Here is a 21,196-nt window from a genome sequence, read left to right on the forward strand (position 1 = left end):
TCTCTCTCTCTTCTTCTTCTAACTTCTTCAACAACGTCATTACGTCCTTTATCTTCTATTGACGTAAGCACGCCCCACACACACATACACACACACTCTCTATCTTAAAGGGACTTTCACTGAGTCCAGTAACATGTATGACTCTATGACTCTAACATCAGAAATCAATAATCATCAATCCCACTCATCCTGTGTATGCGATTCCAGACCCTGCATTTGATATTTGATGTCCCAGGAGTGTGGTTCATAGACCCCAAGTCCCATTTTTGATACCTCTGGGCCTGTATTTAATCTTTCCATTGGTTATGTGGAATCTCTGTCTTTATTATTCATAAATACCAGACCAGGGAGGATGTTCTAAATCTGTATAAACATAGGTTAGGTCACAGCTGGAGTTATTGGTCTCAGTTTTCGTCACGACACAACTGAAAAGATGTGACGACACTTGGGAGGGTGTGAAGGAGACTCCTGAGTAGGTTTCATGGCTGCGAGAAGTATAGTTACAAGAAAGAATGTCTAGGTAAGAGTTCTTCTCACTGCATCATTGGAAGCCGTGCAGACTTAACTGAGCTGTACAAAACTTCAGAGGTTTTGATAAAGTGAACAGGAAGATCTTGTGCTCCTTTACAAAGAGGTGGACGGACTGGGAGGCAGGGATTCTTGGTAGGGAAGAGTTGAGGAGTTTCTTTACACCCCATGAGGAGGTGTTGTTTGACTTGGTTCTGGGGAATGAGAAAGGCTAAGTGGAGCAAGTATCAGTGGAAGAACATGAAGGAAGTAGTGATCATACTTCACAACAGCTGCAGAACACTGAGATAAAAATCAGAGAAGAGCCAATTTCAGTGGAATGAGAGAGTCTATTGGTGGCACTCGATGGAGTAAGTCACAACTTGGCTTTGCTCTAGTCACTTTTTAATCTTTCATATGCCACCCTTTAATAAGTCTTTTATAATACTGGCACAAGTTTAATTTTGATTTTTAACTGTTGAAATGTACACCAGAGCTAAAGCATCAGCTAACGGCAAAGGTAATGGACCAACCTACTTTGGAAGCTATTTCTAATCTGGATAAAAAGTTGACCAGAGCTTTGCCGAATTGAAGTAGTTTGCCGAATTGAAGGAGTTTGAAGACAGACAAAATACACTTATCCAGGAAAACGCCAAACAAAAGCAATTCATTGCTGAACTTGACTGAGCTGGTAAAGAGGGAGAGGCCAAACTCCACTCACTTGAAAAAGACTTAATTACGACCAAGCAAAACCTGGAAAGCAGAAACAGAGGATCATCGACCTGGACGGGTGCAGCCGGAGAAGAAATTTAAGAATCATCGGATATCCAGAGAACACCGAGACTGGTAACCCTACGGATTTTTTTCTAAACTTCTGGTCAATGTGTTTGGTTCCGAAATGTCTCCTGTTCAGCCTATTCTTGATAGAGCTCATTGAGCAATAAGATCCAAACCTGCCCTGGACCACAAACCTCGGGCCAGTAGTATTGAGATTTCATTATGTCAACATCAAGGAACTCTTGATTCGTACCACTCATGGACTTGGAATGATTCAATTTAAACAATGGAAGTTTCGAATAGTTGAAGATTACACCTCAGAGGTTATGAAAGAAAGGCTGACCTACAAACCAGTTATGGCTCGTCTCTATCAAAGCAATTATCATCCTGCATTATTATTCCCAGCAAGGTTGAGAATTACACTACCTGATAAATCTCGCAAATGGTTAAATCCATCCAAGAGGCCAAAAGAATTTCTTATGAACTAGCTTTTAACTTTTGAAGCTTAAGAAATGTGGAAGAGACACAGAGTTCTTCCTTTGATTTACTACCTACTTGGTTTATTAAGCAATTAATTTTAGACTTAACCTTTCCTTTTTCTTTCTTTTAATATTTTTAATGTTTTGTTTTAATAATAATTAAGAATTTAACAAAATGATTGATCGTTGCTTTCTTTTACGAAATAATTATAAAACTGTATTTTTAAATGTTGACTGTTAACGCCCTTTGGCTCTGTTTCAATTTCACAAGTATTGTTGTTAGTTCGGTAACGTTGTTTCGACTATGTCAATAACCTGTTTAGACTAATCTAGGGTGGCTTACATATTTTTCCAACTTGGACGTCTGCCACCAATAGAACTGGGGTTAGTTCAATTATTCTGGTTGCCTACTGGCCAGTTTTGGGGCTGTTGGGTGGGGGGGTGGGTCTGTTTTTAGATTTCTTTCTTCTGGACTGATGAACTACAAATATGTCTAAATTGCCGTCATATCCACTTCCTCTTTGAACTTTTTTACTTCTTCCTGCTAGTGGGTCTCTTGTATAGCAAGATTAACCCTTTATGTACCATATGTTTTTTAATCTGTTAAAATGGATAAGACTATTAATTTTATCTCATAGAATACTAACGGCTTAAACAATCTGATCAAGCACAAGAGATCTTTAAAGTTTTTCACAGATTAAATGCTCAGATCATTTTTGCCCAAGAGACTCATATCAGGAGAAAAGATAATCAAAGTTTTTTTAGATTTTAGAGGGGTCAACAGTTCCATTCAAATTCACAAGCAAAGGTGAAAGGAGTCTCTATTTTTATAGACTCCTCAATTTCGTTTGTTCATCATGAGACAATATCAGACCCAAATGGTAGATTTTTATTAATTACTGGTTTACTTCATAATAAAAAAGTTGTTATGGTCAATGTTTATGCACGCAATGTAGATCACCCTGAATTTTTTAAACATCTGTTTGCAATTTTTCCTAATTTAAATGAATACACTTTGATTATGGGTGGAGATTTCAACTGCTGTTTAAACACTTTGATGGATAGATCTGTGTCAAATTCTGCACTTCCAAACAAATCCGTTGCCTTTATTAACTCCTTCTTAGTTGAATCCGGAATTTTAGATGTTTGGAGATTTCTATACCTATATGATAAAGAATTTTCATTTTTTCTCATGTCTACCATAATTACTCGAGGATTGATTATTTTTTATTGATGCTAGACTAGCTCCACTTATTATGGACTGTAATACGATGCAATTGTTATTTCTGATCATGCACCATTGAAATTATCAATTAAATTAGCAGATGTATCCTTTGGTGTCAGACAATGGCGATTTTAACCCTTCTCTATTACAAGTACTTAGATTTTGTCCAGTTTATTAAAGAACAGATTTCATTTTTCTTTTTAACTAATTTTACTGAGAAATCTCCAGTGGAATAATATGGGATACTTTTAAAGCATATATCCATGGTCAAATTATTTCATATTCCACTGGATTGAAGAAACGAACTATAATGAAATACGTATATTAGCTGACAAGATTAAAGAAATCGGTAAAATATATTCTGATACTCCTAATCTGGAGCTTTATAAAAAAGAGAACAGAACTCCAATTACAACATGGTTTATTATTAAACATCTTCAATTGAAAATCTACTACGTAAAACCAAAGTCAATTTTATATACATGGTGACAAATCTGGTAATTATTGGCCAACCAATTGAAAGCTACTTTAACTAAACATCAGATTAATAAAATTCGTAAACCAGATGGTACCTACACGATAGATCATGTTCAAATTATAAATCCTTTCAAGAATTTTATTCTTCTTTATACCAATCAGAATCCCCTGAGGACTCTACATCAATGCATGAATTTCTAAGAGATATGAAGATTCCCCAATTATCTTTAAATGAACGTGCTATATTAGACACACCTATTTCGGAGGAAGAAATAAAGAAAGTAATATTTTCAATGAACTCGGGTAAAACACCCGGCCCTGACGGATATACAGTTGAATTTTTTAAATCCTTTTCTGATATTCTTGTTCCCTGGTTAACAAAAATTTTTAAAGATGCCCTGTCAGTAAGTAAACTACCACAGTCCCTCTATGAAGCAACTATTTCTTTAATTCTTAAAAAGGATAAAGATCCCACTGAATGTGCATCTTATAGACGTATTTCTTTATTAAATGTAGATGCAAAAATATTTTCCAAAATATTGGCCTTTAGACTGGAAAAAGTTCTTCCATAAATGATCTCTGAAGACCAGACAGGATTTATTTGGAATCGTTATTTACATTGTAATATGAGGAGATTAATGAATATTATATATAGCCCTTCATCCCAAATTCCAGAATGTGTTGTCTCACTGAAAATGCTGAAAGGCGTTTGACAGAGTCCAATGGGAATATCTATTCATTATACTTCAAAAGTTTAATTTTAGCCCTAAATTTATATCTGCAATCAAACTGATTTATTATACACCTATGGCTTCAACACTTACTAATAATCAAAGATCCCCCTTGTTTAGGCTTTTTCGAGGTACTAAACAAGGTTGCCCTTTAAGTCCTTTATTATTTGATATTGTTTTGGAACCCTTGGCTATTGCATTCTGGGATTCTTCAAACATATGTGGTATTATTCGCGGACAGAAGATTCATAAGATAACTCTTTACGCAGATGACCTATCACTACTAGATCAGTTTAGTGTTTTTTCTGGCTATAGATTAAATCTTAATAAAATTGAATTTTTTCCATTAAATATGCAAACCCCAATTTACAGGCAATTACCTTTTAGATTAGTAACTGACTATTTATGTATTTAGGTGTTAAAATTACCAAGAAACATAAGGACTTATTTAAAGTTAATTTACTGCCTTTAATTGACCATGTTAAACAATTATTTACTAAATGGTCCCCACTGTCTTTATCATTGGTAGGCCGAATTAATGCGGTTAAGATGAATATTTTACCAAAAGTTTTATATTTATTTCAAGCGATTCCAACTTTCATCCGGAAATCTTTTTTTGACACTATTGATTCTAAAATTCTTTCATATATTTGGCAGAATAAAAACCCAAGGTTAAGTAAGAAATATTTACAAAAACTGAAAAAGGATGGTGGTATGGCCCTGCCTAACTTTAGATTATATTATTGGCAATTAATATCAGATATTTAATTTTTTGAATACAAGATTTATATGTAATTCAATGTCCCAGATGGGTACACCTTGAGCACCAATTAGCACATGGATTTTCATTAGTTTCTATTTTAGGAGCTTCACTCCCTTTTGCACTTACTAAATTAAGTAAGGATATGATTAACCCAATTGTTAAACGTACAATATGAATATGGTTTCAATTTTGTAAATTTTTTGGGTTGAATAAATTTAACTTGTCAAGTCCCATTCAATCTAATTTTTTCTTTCATCCATCCAGAGTTGACTCAGCTTTTTTCCATACGGAAAAGGAAGGGAATCGTATGTTTTTGTGATTTATTCATTGATAACTGTTTTTTCATCTTTTGAACAATTGTCTAACAAATACAATTTGTCTAGATCACACTTTTTTCAATATTTGCAGATTAGAAATTTTTTAAAAGCTACTGTACCCTCTTTTCCGACACCATATAAAACTGAAATTACGGAAAAAATTTTAGTTCTTCATCCTTATCAGAAGGGCTTGATAGCAATAATCTATGATTTAATTATGAAAATACGTCCAGAATCACTGGACAAATGAAGAATGAATGGGAAAGGGAACTCCAGACATCTTCACCTACAGAGACATGGAAGAAAATTCTTCATTTAGTTAATACATCTTCAGTGTGTGCCAGACACTCGCTGATACAGTTTAAGGTAGTTCACAGGACCCATATGTCAAAAGATAAGTGAGCTCGTTTTTATCACCATATAAATCCTATATGTGACAGATGTAAATCGAATGTGGCTTCTCTGACACATATGTTTTGGTCCTGTCCTCTTTGGAAAAATACTGGAAAGACATGTTTAACATTATCTCAACTGTATTGAATATTGATTTACAACCTCACCCTATCACTGCAATTTTTGGATTACCAAGGATAGAGTCTGGCCATTTATCTGCCTCCGCTAACCGTATGATTGCCTTTGTCACATTAATGGCCAAACAATCCATTTTGCTTAAATGGAAGGATCCAATACCCCCTACTACTTTTCAATGGTTCTCTCAAACTATATATTGCTTATAAACTCAAAAAAAATTAGGAGTGGTGCTGTTGATCCTTTGCTTAAATTTGAAGATATTTGGAGTCCATTTATTCAATACTTTCACATGATATAGATCCCTTTTCAATAACTTTCCAATTTAGAGGAACGGAGTTGACAACATAATATTGCTCTGTTTCTACTGAGGAATTTCAGACCAGTTTTGTTTTTTCTTTTTTTTTGTCTTTTTTTTTAATTTTCCTTTTAGTTTGGTTTGATATATTATTTACAATTTTTTATTGATTTGGGGATTTTATTTTTTCTTTTCTTTTATATATACAATAAATCTTTTTCTTTCCTTTCTTTTATATTATATTCATCTACTAAGAGATCGTGAGATCTAAAGATTTTTTTTATATTTTATTAGTCTTTATGATTATCTATGCCATGATTGTTCTCTTGATCTCTTGTATTACATGTACAATCATCGATGTTGTATATTAATCTGTATTAATTTGGAAGCTAATAAAAAGATTGAAAAAGAAAGAAAAGAACAATTTCAATGGAATGAGAACTTGACTTGGCTCCTCCTGAGATACAGAAGCCAGCCTTTAACTAATTTGATTCGCTCTGTGTGATATGAGGAAATGACTGAGAAAGCTGGATACAGAAAAGGCCAGATAACAGCCTTCTACGGTACCAAAGACCTGGCTCTATAACTAGCCATACCTCTAACCAAGCTGTTCCAGTTCATTTATAACAATGGCACCTACCTGACGTTGTAGAAACACGCCCGGATATGCCACGTTCTCGGGCTCTTAATTCTACCTCTTCCGTTATTGTCACTTTCTTTCAGCACCACGTCAGATTGCACTGCAATCTTGCATCATTCTGTTGTTTGCGCTCGTTCCTGTACTTGTTGTTGTAGTTATTATTACCATGTACCCTGTTTACTCTGTGAGCTTCATGCGAGTAAGGAACTGCATTGCACCCTGGTGTGTGTGACAGTAAACTAATCAGAGCTGATCTGATCCACTTTGAGCAGTCATGGGCTGGGGCTTCCAGAAACCAGTGGGACTGCTGCCATTCCTCAAGGAGCTTATGAGCACATCTTTGAATCTTCTCCTTTGTCCACTTGGTGATATCTTCCATGATAGGGTCCACAATAAACGTCTGCTTTGGGAGTCCGGTGTTGGGCTTGTAAATGACATTGTGGCTGTCTAATCATAATTAGAGCCTCAATGCTTAAGGATGTCAGCCTTGGAGAGGACACTAACAATAGCTCACTTATCCTTCCAGGGAATTTGAAGATTCTTGCAAAGACATCACTGGGATTTTTCAGGTGCTTTGACATAGCTGCAGTGGGAGCGTGGGTCTCAGAACGATATGTGAGGGCAGGGATCACTGCTGCCTAGTAGTCCATAAGTTTGTGGTCTGAGGTCAGATAAATATGGCACCCAAGTTATGAGAAGGGGTCCACATTTTCCAGACTCCCACCATGAACGTTAATTGTCATAGTGCAGTGCAATGAGGGGAGCTCGCAGAGACTTTTGTGGGTCCTCTGTCAATATAGGCCTCCTTCACCACACTATCCTCGAAATACCCCACCAACCCTTCCCATCAGACAGGGTACCAGGTTAATCACCAAGATTATAGGAAGTTCAGTGGGCGAGTAAAAGTCCAAAAAAAGGAAAGAATGAGCACGAGAAAAGACCAGCATCACACAAAAACAGGAACCAAACATCTTCATTAAGGATGTAAAAAACCAATAGGCCATAGGAAAGGGAGGTAGGGAGGTCAAGGACCAAACAACAGATCTACTTGTTAGGCAGAGGGCACTCATTTGATCACACTTGGAATATTGTGTACAGTTCTGGTCGCCACACTGCAGGAAGGATGTGTAGCAGCAATGGAAACAGTGCAGAAAAGATTCACCAGGATGTTGCCTGGGATGGAGGGCAGTTGTTTTAAGGAGAGATTGGATAGGTTGGGTTTGTTCTCACTGGAATGTAGGTGGCTGAGGGGTGACCTTATAGATGTTTACAAAATTATGAGGGGCACAGATAGGGTAAATAATCCTTTCTCAGGGCAGGGGAGTCTAGAACTGGAGGGACACAGGTTTAGAGTGAAGGGGAGTTCTGAGGGCAAGTTTTTCACCAAAGGGTAGTGGTTACCTGGAACGAGCTGTCAGAGGAGGTAGTAGAGGCAGATGCATTTACAACGTTTTAAAAGGCATTTGGCCAGGTACTTGGATAGGAAAGGCATAGGAGGGATGTGGGCCTAGTTCAGGCAAATGGGATTGGCATAAATAGGCATCACAGTCAGCGTTGATGAGATGGGCTGAAGGGCTTGTTTCTGTGCTGTTGGTAGAATGAGTGGCAGATGAAATTAAATGCTGAGAAATGTGAAGGGTGGACCTTTAGTAGGAAGAATGAGAAGAGGCAATATAAACCAGAGGGGCAATTCTAAAATGGATAAGATAAGAAGACTCGGGGGTGTAAATGCATGGTTTGCTGAAAGTGGCAATCCAGGTTGAGAAATTGGTTTAAAAGGGCCTACTGGATCCTGGGCACCATAGACAGAGGCAGAGAGTACAAGGGCAAGAAAGTCATGAAGAACCTTTACAGAACACTCGTTCAGCACGAGTGGAGTATTGTGTCTGGTTCTGTGAAAGGCTTTAGAGAGGCTGCAGCGGAGATTTAGTGAAGTGATTCCAGCATGAGGGATTCAGTTGTGTGGACAGACTGGAGAAGATTAGGCTGTTCCCCTCAGAACAGTAGAGGGACATGGTAGGAGAAGGAGACAGAGCGGATAAAGTGAAATTGTTCCCATTGACAGAAGGGTCAAGAACTGGGGCACGTGAAAGTGAGGTGACTGGCAAAAAAGCAAAACGTGCTGTGAGGCAAAACTTGAAAGCACATCGAGCGGTTCAGGTCTGGACTACACTGTAGGCAGATTCAACTGCAGCATTCAAAAGGGAGTTTAAATAAGGCTCTGAAAGGAAAGAAATCAGAGGGTTAAAATCAGAGGACGGGGGAGTGGACCTCACTGAATCGTTCTTGCACAGAGCTGACATGAACTCAATGGGCCGAAGGCCCTTCTTCTGTGCTGCACCCATTCATTCTGTAGGATCCTGTCAGTGAAGGAGAAAAGTTATACCAGTCTGCGCTCCGACGTTGTTGGTGAGAACCCGAGACTTTATCCAAACACGGGAGAAAGGAGGAGGTACTAACAAAGACTGCATTTTACGTATTTTATTCTTAGGATGTGTTTTGGTCTGTGATTATTACATTCTATAAATATTACCCTCACAATGGCAGCCCTCCAGCTAACAGGTCTGTTAATAGTAATTGTCAGTGAATACCATACATCAAAAGGACACTTTCTTATCCCATTATCACTGCGCGACTTGTGATTATTGTACTGTCGCTCATGCAGAAATAAAGATTAACTTTACAGATGATTCAAAAGCATTTAACTAGGTTCCAGAATAAAATTAGATCAGGCACAATCTTACTGAAAGCCAGAGCAAGCCTGAGGGTCATCAACCTGAAATATTAACTCGGTTTCTCTCTCCACAGTTGCTGCCTGACCTGCGATGCAGTAAGTCAGTGAGACTGCAAGAGCAGATGGGGTTTCTTCCAGTAGGGAAGAAGGGGTAGGGCTGAAGGGAGTGCCAGGCAAGTACCTACCCTACCAGGTAGGTATCTGAGTGAGCTTCCCAGTGTTAAAGGCAGTGTTGCAGGCACGGTTGTGTAGCGGTTAGCGTAACACTATTACAGCTCCAGCGACCTGGGTCCAATTCCGGCCACTGTCTGTAAGGAGTTTGTACGTCCTCTCCATGTCTGTATGGGTTTCATCCGGGTGCTCCGGTTTCCTCCCACATTCCAAAGACATACGGGTTAGGAAGTTGTGGGCATGCTATGTTGGTGCCGGAAGCGTGGCGACACTTGCGGGCTGCCCCAGAACATTCAATGCAAAGATGCATTTCACTGTGTGTTTCAATGTACATGTGACTAATAAAGATACCTTATCTTTTCTTATAAAGTTTATTGTCATATGCACAAGTACACAGGTACAACGAAAAGCTTACTTGCAACAGCATCACAGGCACATAACATTAGAGACACAACATCCGCAAGAAAAATATAAATTAGACATAAATCATACAAAATTATACAAGAAAGAACACAATTAAAACAAAAAAGAAACAAAGTCCATTGTAGTGCCAAAGTGGTCCAAGTAGTCAGTGTTGCTATACTGAGGTGATGATTGGGGTTGTGCCGGTTGGTTCAGTTAGTCCATTGTTTCCCAATGTTAGCCCACATCAGCTCTCAGAGGCCCATTTTATGTCATGCCAAAGAGGTTTCACAGGTGCTTGTGAAAATCTGTCACAGCACAGACACCACGCATGAATGAAAGTTACAGGGTGGAACCAGACACCTCCATTTGTCCGATGACCCGACATTACACAGAGAACCTACAGTACAAGTCGTGGACTTCTGGTTTTTCCACTAAAGTTGGATCATGTGAGACACAAGAGCCAGACATCAAGTTATTTCTCAGTATCTACCTTTTCATAGAATGCTAAACCAAAGCTCAGGCTGCCTTTGATTTTAGACAAAGGTGTTGAAAAGATGCAACTTTCAAATCTCTAAGTATTTTAGCACACCCGTTTTACAGACATATAGCAGCTGATGATATAAGATATAAGATATTTATTTATTAGTCACATGTACATCGAAACACACAGTGAAATGCATCTTTTGCATAGAATGTTCTGGGGGCAGCCCGCAAGTGTCGCCACGCTTCCGGCGCCAACATAGCATGCCCACAACTTCCTAAACCCATACGTCTTTGGAATGTGAGAGGAAACCGGAGCACCCGGAGGAAACTCACGCAGACACGGGGAGAACATAAAAACTCCTTACAGACAGCGGTGGGATCCATTCCTAACTATTAGCAGGTAATGTACACATGCCCATTCTTAACCAGTAGATCATAAATTCAAGATACGCCAGACCCTAATTTAGACCGACAAAGCAGCTCAGTACTGACCAAATGCTGCATCATCAGAGATGTTGTTGATCAAATCAGTCTACCCCTCCCTATCTAAATGTACAGGATCCCACTGACTATTTAAAACAGATGATTTTTCTCAATGGCCTGATCGCTATTTAGAACATAGTAGAACATAGAACAATACAGCACAGGAACAGACACTTTGTCCCACTATGTCTGTGCTGACCTTGATGCCAATCTAACTAGTCCATCTACCTGCACAAGGTCTGTATCCCTCGACTCCCTGCCTGCTCATATATCTGTTGAAATGCCTCTTAAACATTGTTATTGCATCTGCTTCCACCGGCTCCCTTCTTCTTCCAACATAGTTCATTAAAATGTACGTATTTATGCATCTTCAGCCTTGTTTGAAGCAGTATGTCAGACGGCACTTCCTACAATACTGCCTGTTGAAGTGACTGGCCATGAGCACACCAGCACCACACTCCTCTGAAGGACACTCATGGCGTAGACGATAGATTTCCCCATACTCATTGACCTTGTAATACTTAAGGACAGCAAGCTTGACCTTCTTCCTCCTATGCTTCTCCTTAGGGGTGGTGTACGACTTCTTCTTCCTCTTCTTGGCACCACCACGCAGTCTCAGCACAAGCTGGAGAGTTGTTTCCTTCTGGGTGTTATAATCGGAAAGAGTACGGCCATCTTCCAATTGTTTTCCTGCAAAGGTCAGACGCTGCTGATCAGGAGGACTACCTCCCTTGTCCTGAATCTTAGCCTTAACATTTTCAGTGGTATCTGAGGGTTCAACCTCAAGGGTTACAGTTTTCCAGGTTAGGATTTTTGCAAAGATCTGCATTTTGGAAGTTAATCGGCCACCACCTTCCCTCAACAGCCGGTCTCTTTTTTTAATCAAAATAAACTTTATTCATAATAAAAGACAAACTATATACAATTATAAAACAGTGCAAGCCTTTACATTCTTGTACAGATCATTCATTAGTGTTACCTTTTTATATAAAAAAAAGCACCGATGCCACACGTGTGGCTCCCTGGGGGCTACCCAGTCCCGTATTTACAGTGTTTAGGGGCTTTCTCACCTGACCCCACCCCTCCCTCTCCAGTGGCAGAAGAACCCTAAGCTGTCGTCCTTCACCACCGAGCCCTTGCGTTGGCTGCACCCAGCTTCAGTGCGTCCCTCAGCACATATCCCTGCAGCCTGGAATGTACCAGTCAGCAGCGTTCCCCTACGGACATCTCACAGTGCTGGGAGACCAACAAGTTTTCAGGCTGACCAAAGAGCGTCTTTCACCGAGTTGATGACTTTCCAGCAGCAGTTGATGTCCGTCTCTGTGTGTGTCCTCAGGAACAGCCCATAGATCAGAGAATCTTCTGTCGCACAGCTGCTGAGGATGAACTGTGACAAGGACCCTTGCATCTCTCGCCACACCCTCCTCGCAAACCCACAGCCCGCAAAGAGGTGGGCGACCGTCTCGTCCCCAGCTCAGTCCTCCCGGGGGCAGTGCGCGCTGGAAGTGAGGTTCCGACCATACAGGAAGGATCTCCTGGCAGTGTGTTCCAGGCACCTACCACCACCTGTGCAAAAAACTTGCCTCACAATTCTCCTCTAAACTTTACCCCTCTCACCTTAAAGCTATGCTGTCTGGCATTTGATATTTCCACGCTGGGAAACAGGCTCTTACTACCTACTCCATCTGCGCTTCTCCTAATTTTATATACTCAGCTCAATCATCTACTCAGTCCTGTGTGTGGGACCTTCATCTGCATAAATTAGCTGCCAGATTTCCTTATATTATCACAGTCACTGTTGCATTTCAGAAGCCTTGGCTGTGAAGGTTTTGAGATGTTTTTCAGATCAAGAAGTACTCTTCACAAATGTGAGCTATATTTTCTTTACTGAGCAAGGTGATGAATACCAAATAGAACTATCAGAATGATTGGAACTTTTACCAGTGTTAAAAATGAGGCTGTAAAGTTGGGCTGTAGAGACAGTTTTAGGGCTGGGGTGCCGAATTTCTCAATTTTCCATTTGTAAATCATAATAGCTCATTTTTATTGTGATCTATATTCAGGGCAAGTTGGATAACACAGTTGTGCTTACAGTGTGCATGGCCACTTGAAGTATGCTGAGGAGGCAGGTTATAACATCAATCCTCATTTGATGAGCTTGATTTGACGCTGCCTCACAGCACCGGGAAGCTGGGTTCAGTCCTGACCTCTGGTGTTGTCTGTGTGGAGTTTGCTTGTTCTCCCTGTGACTGCGTAACATTCTCCCAGGTTTTCTTACTTTCCCCCACATCCCAAAGGCATGCTGGTTGGTCAGTTAACTGGCCACTGTAAGTTGCCCCTAGTGTGTGTGTGAGTGAAAGAATCTGGGAGGAGAATGTGGGGATTATACAAAAAATGGGATTGATGTAGAATTGATGTAAAAGGGTTGTTGATGGTTGGCATGGGTTTGGTGGACCAAAGGGCCTGTTTCTGTGCTATATCACTTTATAATCTATGTCCCTGCCAGGGTCCACCCAGGACATGGCGCAGACCCTGGATCAGGGTGGGGGGATTTGTTGCAGCTAAATTGATTGTGGAGAAGTGGTGATGAAATGAGGGAGTGCCAAGGCTGAAGCTGAAGGGTTCACCTGAGATTACGCCAACTCCGTGCTGATGTGGGGGTACGATGGTACCCTCACCTCCTGATACCCCACGTCCATTCTACCATCTGCCAGGCACAAGCAGGACCCTGACGGGATTCCCTCCACTTACCTCAATGAGATTAGCTCCGACAACACTCAGAAAGCTCAACAACAGCCGGACGCAGCAGCTCATTTGGTTGCCCTCATCAATGACCTCAAACACTCATTCTCTCCGCCACTAGTTCACAGTGGCTGCAGTGTGTAGCATCTACAAAATGCCCTGCAGTTACTCACCCAGGCCACCCAAACCCACACCAAGAAGGACAAGGGCAGAGGCAGAGGGGGACATCACCATCTACAGGTTCCCCTTCATTGCACTAACTATTGCCAGTACTTCATCATCACTGGTCCAAATCCTGGACCTCCCTATCCAATACCACTGTGGGAGGACCTTCACCAGAAGGACTCAAGAAGTTGAATTATCACCACCTCCTCAAGAGCAGTTAGGGAAAGGCAATAAGTGTTGCCTTGCCAGAACTACCCACATCCTAAAATACAAAGAAATAAATATGCTTTTATTTTGCTTAATCGTACACCACCTAAGTTGTATATTCATTGTAGTTACTGTACAAAATATCATTGACCTGAAACAGTGACTCTATTTCTTTTTCGATGGGTGCTTAAATTGATGAATCTTCATGGAAAACAATTCAACAGTATGAAATATTAAAATAAAGGATTAAAAAGATAAGGATCAATTAATTCTTATCCCTGTATTCGAGGTGAGAACTGACGCAGACTTTATTGCAAGTAAGCCAAAAGAAGCAATCTTCTTTGAAAAAATCCTGACCTAAATTCAAATCCTGAAGCTGGAGCTGGAAACTTGTGGGACAGACTGCCACCTAGCAGTCTGAGTGAAGATTCAGTTGATCCACTCGTGGTGGTAAAGGGAAGCCTATGACCCAGCAGTATATGGAGTGGTATGAGCCTGGTGCCTGGGTCAGACTGAGGTGAATGTGTTTAGGTTGATCCTGTGTAGGAAACAAAGAGCAGGAAGAATTCAACCTTGCAAAGCACCTTTCTGACCTTTTCTCTTTTTCCTGTACTAAGTTTTGCTTGGAAAATAATCTCTAAATCTGATTTAAAAGTTTGAAGTATCCATACTTGGAAAAACTTATCTACACTTTCCAACAGAAGGAAAGACCTTCCAATTCTGCAGCACCTTTCCAATTGCAAAGAACTTCAGGAATAATGCGGTTATAATGAAGGAAATGCAGCCACCAAATTCTGTGCAGGGCCTCACAAAGAGTGAACAGGTAAATGTCAAAACCACCTCTACCTTAACATAATCAGCAGAAGAGCCACTTCTGTGCAGGGGGAGCAACTTTCTAACACACGCAATGTGGGAACTGTGAACTCCTGGTCCTCCGCTCAAGACCAAGCATATGCATAAGATTCTCTCATTCTACAGCGTCACCTCCCCCTGCAGACAGGCTCTCTTAAAGGACTAGGACTTCACACAGTGCTCAGCAACAGGTAGATCTGCCCATGACTTGGAGATGGGTGTTGGAAGTAGCCACCATTGGTGGTGGCCACCCAGGCCTACGACTATTGCGGTCATGGCCCCACACAGAAGGATGAGCTTACGTTTAAGACTGAAGGTGTTGGGAGTACCCATGGCAATTCCAGGCCTGGATCCAGCGGCGGATTCTCCGACAGCAGCTGGGGAAGTGCACGCCACTTAAACCCAAGCTGGAGAAGGTCTTCATCCTCTGCTCATTGCCGTCCTGTGGACTCTGAGGGTCTCACCGGTCCCTAAGTGTCCAGTATTACAAGAACAACTATCCAGTGTTGTATGTGGATAACTAGCATTATTTTTCACTCAGCAGCTTCTGTGTGTAAGCATGAGGAGAACCGTTTTCCAGGGTGTCATCTGCTTTCACAGAATTGCCATTCACTTTCATTGCCTGATTTTCAGTTTAAAAAAGAAAACATTATAGTGTATAAACTGTACGCTCCCCGATAGAGTTCCAGGCCATCTGCCAGTTGCAAATGAGGACGCTAGCAATAAGCCCCTTGCTCCTCTTTGGATAGTGATATGGAGTCTGAGAAGGTTAGGTGGGTATTTGACAGATGTCATCTGAAAGGCAGCACGTCCAGTAGTGCAGCATCTGGGTGTGACATAAAACAGGAAGTACTGGGGATGCTCAGACAGAGCCCAGGGAGAGGGAAACAGAATTAACTTCCATCAGATCTGAAAAGTCTTGAGTTGAAAGGTTAACTGTTTCTCTCTCTCAGTGCATGCTGCCTGCTCCGTATCTCACATTTCCAGTCGTGGTTGCATTTTGCTTTTGTGCTCTGCAGTTTCAGATGTTGTTTCTTAAATCTCTGCAGAGAAACGTGAACCCCCTCTGGCAGACCCAGAGTACGGACTGCAGCAGTTGGGTCGTCACCTGGAGATGATCTCGTTTGTCTGAGTGCTGCCTGATATCAGTGTAGACCCACTGTCAACAAATAGATGTACAGTAATTATACAGTTTATTAAACCTACATATTTAATCTGCTTTAATATTCAGATTGCATTGTAATGTTCTCTTGGACATGCAATGGAAAGCAGATTAACAAACATACCTAACTGTTGATGGCCATTATGAATGGACTAGTTACACTTAAATTGTTGTGGGACTGCATTACACCCACTGTGAAATTACTGTAATCATTTTCTCAATGACACGTCTGTGTCTGTGAGTCTGTGTGGTATGTGCATGTGCTTGTGTGTGTATGTGTGTGTGTGTGTGTGTGTCTATATACGTATGCCTGCATGTGGGCGTGTATGTGTGTGTGAGTGTGTATATGTGCATGCCTGTGTGTATATGTGCATGCCTGTGTGTGTATGTGCATGCTTGTGTGTGTATGTGTGTGTATGCATGTGTGTGCTTGTGTGTATGTGCATGTATTTGTGTGTGTGTGCATGTGTGTGTACGTATACCTGCATATGTGTGTGCATGTGCGTGTAAATGTGTGTGCGTGTGTATGTGCATGCTTGTGTGTATGTGCATGTGCATGTATGTGTATGTGTGCCTGTGTGTGTGTGTATCTGTGTTTGTGTTTGTGTGTGTGAGTGTGTGTGTGTGTGTGTTTGTGTATGTGTATGTGTATGCTTGTGTGTGTCTGTGTGTGTGTGCGTGTGCTTATGTGTATGTGTATGTGCATGTGTGTGTGTGTGTGTCTGTGTGTGTGTGTGTCTCTCTCTGTGGGGGGTGTGTGTGTGTGTGTGTGTGTGTGTGTGTGTGTGTGTGTGTGTGTGTGTGTGTATGTGTGTGCATGTGCCACATTTGGTGTATAGAACATAGATCAGTACGGCACAGGAGCAGGCCCTTCAGCCCACATGTTTGTATCCACCTTGCTGCCAGTCTAACTAATCCATCTGCCTGCACATGGTCTGTATCTCTGCCTGTTCGTGTGCCTGTCTAACTGCCTCTTAAACATTGCTTTCATATCTGCCTTCACCACTTCACCTGGGAGGCACCTATCACACTCTGCGTAAAAAAACTTGCCTCACAAATCTCTTTTAAACTTTCCCCCTCTCACCTTAAACCATTGCCCTCTAGTATTTGCCATTCCCACCCTATCTACCCTCTCTATGCATCTTATAATTTTATAGACCTCTATCAGGTCTCCCCTCAGCCTCCGATGCTCCAGAGAAAACAATCCAAGTTTGTCCAATCTCTCCTTAAAGCCAATAATCTCCAATCCAGACGGCACATCTGGTGCCTGGATCCAATCCATTCACCACTAGTGAACCTTGTCTGGATCCTCTCCACAGCCTCCACGTCTTTCCTGCAGCATGGTGACCAGCAATGCACACAATACTCCAAATGTGGCCTCAGTGACTTTTATTCTCAGTACCCCGACTGACGGAGGCAAGCATGCCGTACGCTTTCTTAACCACGTTACCCACTTGTGTTGCCACTTTCAGGGAGCCACGGGCTTGCACCACAAGGTCCCTCTGTACATCAATGCTCCTAAGAGTCCCGCCATTTCCTCTTGCATTTGACCTCCCAAAATTCAACACCTCGCACTTGCCCAGATTATACTCTATCTGCCATTACTCCACCACTTTCCCAACCTGTCTCTATCCAGCTGTATCCTTTGACACAGGAGACCACAGATGCTGGAATCACCACACAAATCACTTGAGGAACTCAGCGGGTCAGGCAAAGAAAAACAGAAACCGCAGGGAACATTCAACAGGTCAGGTAGCATCTGTGTGGAGAGAAATAGTGTTAATGTTTCAGGTTGAAGACCCTTCATCACAGCTGTAATGAAGACCTGAAACAGCAACTCTATTTCTCTCTTCGTAGATGCTGCCCGACCTGCAGAGTGTTTCCAGCATTTTCTGTTTTTATTTCAGATTTCCAGCATCTGTAGTTTTTTGGATTTCCCGCAGATACAGCCATGTTGGAGTGGGAGAAGTGAAATTGGTTGTGTACAGAAAACATGCGCAGAGTCACCGTTATTTTATGAGTCCATTGGTAGAAAGACTACTCTGTACTGCTTGGCTTGAACACTTCATAGCCCTGTCGTTCACTACCCCTGACTGCAAACAAATAACACAACTGCCTTTTATGAAATCATCAGCCACCCAGTTCCATGCATGTGACATGCCAGCTCAGGAAACGGAGTCCAATGCCCATTAATGCTCAGTTAGAGGCTCCTGTGGGATTTTTGCTCACAGGTCTGTGATTACCACTCAATGAAGACCATTTTGCCAGGTATCAGGTTGGGGACATACTCCACACACATTCTAATTACCAATATCATCACTCGCGAGTTCAATTGGAGAGAACACCTCAGTTCATAGAATCACAGAAGATTTATGATACATTCGGAAGCCATTCAGCCCACCAGGGTCTGCACCAGTTAATAAAAGGGCAAGTCAACCTAATCCCACCTTCCAGCACCAGGCTCGTAGTCCTGCAGGTCACAGCTCTTCCATTACACATCCAGGTAAAAGTGACAGGGATTTCCCCCTCTCCCACCCTTTTGAGCCACACATTCTAAAACCCCAACAGGTGAAACATTTCCTCATCTGTTCTGTAATCCTTCCATCCATTACTTTAAACTTATGTCCTCTAGTATCTGATCCCTCAGCTAAGAGAAATAGATCCTTCCTATTTACTCTATCTGGATCCTTCATACATCATCTCCTCAGTTCCAAAGAAAATAATCCCAGTCTATCAATTTTTTCCTACAACTAAAATTTTCCAACATCCTCGTAAATCTCCTGAGTACTCTCTCCAGTACAATCACATCTTTCCTGAAATGCAGTGACCAGAACTGCACATAGAATTCAGCTGTGGTCTAACTAATGTTGTATGCAGTTCTAATCTAACCTCCCTACAATTATATTCTTTGTCTTGGCTAAGAAAGGAAAGTATCCTGTATTCCTTTCCAACCACATTATGATTTGTCTTTGTGATCTTTGAAGCTCTGTAGACATACATTCCAAAGTCCTTCTGTTCCTCCAAAGTTCTGAATGTCCTTCAATTTATTGCATATTCCCTTGAATTATTGAAGCTATTGAAGGTAATTATGCTGCACTCCAATCAACATGAAGCCATTAACCGGTTGTGTAACTAGTCAAGACTTACAGAACAGCACAAGTGAGATCTTTTATAAATGTCTATTAAAACTGCAACAAGCAAAACAATATACAATAATAGAAACACAAATATGGGAAATAATATAACGTAAAATGTTATATGAAATTATCAAAAATACATGAAGTAAAATACTGCAAATTAATACGCCTTCTACACCTAATTCCTCACACAGATTCAAGCCTTACCTGTAACCTCGACTCACATTTCTGTCTCTCTGCCTCTGTAGAGGTGACCAGCGCTGTTCCTTGCAAATTGCCAGTTTGCCTGAACTATTCCAACATTATAGCCCTAAAAAGACACTCATGGCAATTGAGTGAAGCAGCACACCTCTCCCCACCCTCAGCCCCAACCACTATGACTGATTTCACCCTGTGGCCTGCTGTAAGAATGAACTAAACTATTCGATATGTAAAATTTTACGTCTGGTCATTAGCACAGCTAAGATGTTTTGGTTAGGAAAAGTGTGAGCTTATCAGCATTTTGAAAAGCTTGTGAATGTATATTACTGGTAATTGGTTTATTGGTTTACTGTTGTCACACTGCACCAAGGTACAGTGAAAAGATTTGGCATGTCATCCATACAGGTCATTTCATCACATCAATATGTTGAGGTGGGACAAAGGAAAAGCAATTGCAGAATTACTGTGCTGTAGTGTTCTATGTTCTATACTCTTAGATAGGTACATGGATGATAGAAAGATAAGGGTCTATGTTGGAGGGAAGGGTTAGATAGATCTTAGAGCAGGATAAAATGTCAGCACAACATTTGCGGGTGAAGGGCCTGTACTGTGCTGTAATGTTCTATGTTCTAGAATGCAGAATATAATATTATGGTTACAGAGAAAGTGTAGTGCAGGCAGACAATAAGCTGCAAGGCTATGACAAGGTAGATGTGGAGTCAAGAGTTCAACTTACTGAAAAAGAGGACCATTCAATACTCTTGTAACAGCGGGAGAGAGAAGCTGTCCTTGAGCCCGGAGGTATCTGATTTCATGTTTTCCAAAAGGACCAGGCAGGCTGGAGATGATAAAGCAGAATATCAAAGAGATTATTGAGCAATACATTCCAAGAAATATCTCATAAGAATAAGGGAGAGATTCCGAAAAGTTTACATTGGCCTCTTGATTTCAACACAATAAAGCCACGAGAACAGTGAAGACAACTAGGGCGCAAAAAGCTGCAGATGCTGAAAATCTGAAATAAAAACAAAGAGTGCTGCCAATACTCAACGAGTAAGGCACCATTCCGGAGAAAGGAACAGAGTTAATGTTTCAGGTCAATGGCATCTCATTGTAATTCATGGAAGGCCATTGACCTGAAACATTCACTGAAACACAGATGCTGCCTGACCTGCAGAATGTTTGAGGAAGGTGGTGGATCTGACCACCCTCCTGAAGTGAGTCCTCTACTCGCTGAGGGAGAGCTGCCACAGAACGTGACAGAGGATGATCAGGAATCCAGAGGTGGGCACTACACCACAACATCTGTCCCCTGGGTCAACATCAGCAACATCAGTCCAGCTAAAAAAACTGAGGAGAATTTGAAACCCAGTTAGATGGCTAAACTTGCAAAGTTCTTAAAGTTGTTAAACTAGTTTCACTCTTCCATGTCTTCTAATGGGAGAAAGCCCTGCAGTATTTACAAATAAACATGATGTCACTGTATGATGTATTTGATCATGGGTGCACATGCATGTTGTGTGAGAAGAAGCTCAGATGAATCAGACACTCCTTCTAGAATGCTCTGTTTCCTGCACGTTATTCTGCACTCTCTGCGCATTTCTCCAGTTGACACTAGGAACCCACAAGGGCACGTATATCACAAGGACTGATGTGAATTCCCAGCTGAGATTGGTGAATGATGTGACCTGATGTGGACAGCGAGTTTTCTG

General features: G+C 41.3%; 1 protein-coding gene across 1 annotated transcript; it reads right to left on the reverse strand.

The window, feature by feature from the left end:
- Nucleotides 1-11,388: 11,388 nt before the first annotated feature.
- LOC127583204 (ubiquitin-like) lies at nt 11,389-11,880 on the reverse strand. Its single transcript, XM_052038972.1, has one exon. The coding sequence runs from the start codon at nt 11,845-11,847 to the stop codon at nt 11,389-11,391; it is 459 nt and encodes a 152-aa protein (XP_051894932.1). The 5' UTR covers nt 11,848-11,880.
- Nucleotides 11,881-21,196: the final 9,316 nt, after the last annotated feature.

This window comes from Pristis pectinata, chromosome 26 (genome assembly GCF_009764475.1).
Source record: "Pristis pectinata isolate sPriPec2 chromosome 26, sPriPec2.1.pri, whole genome shotgun sequence".
Taxonomy (NCBI): domain Eukaryota; kingdom Metazoa; phylum Chordata; class Chondrichthyes; order Rhinopristiformes; family Pristidae; genus Pristis; species Pristis pectinata.

Excerpts from the sequence above, each read along its gene's own strand:
- LOC127583204 (XM_052038972.1), bottom strand. The coding sequence starts at position 11,847 with ATGCAGATCTTTGCAAAAATCCTAACCTGGAAAACTGTAACCCTTGAG.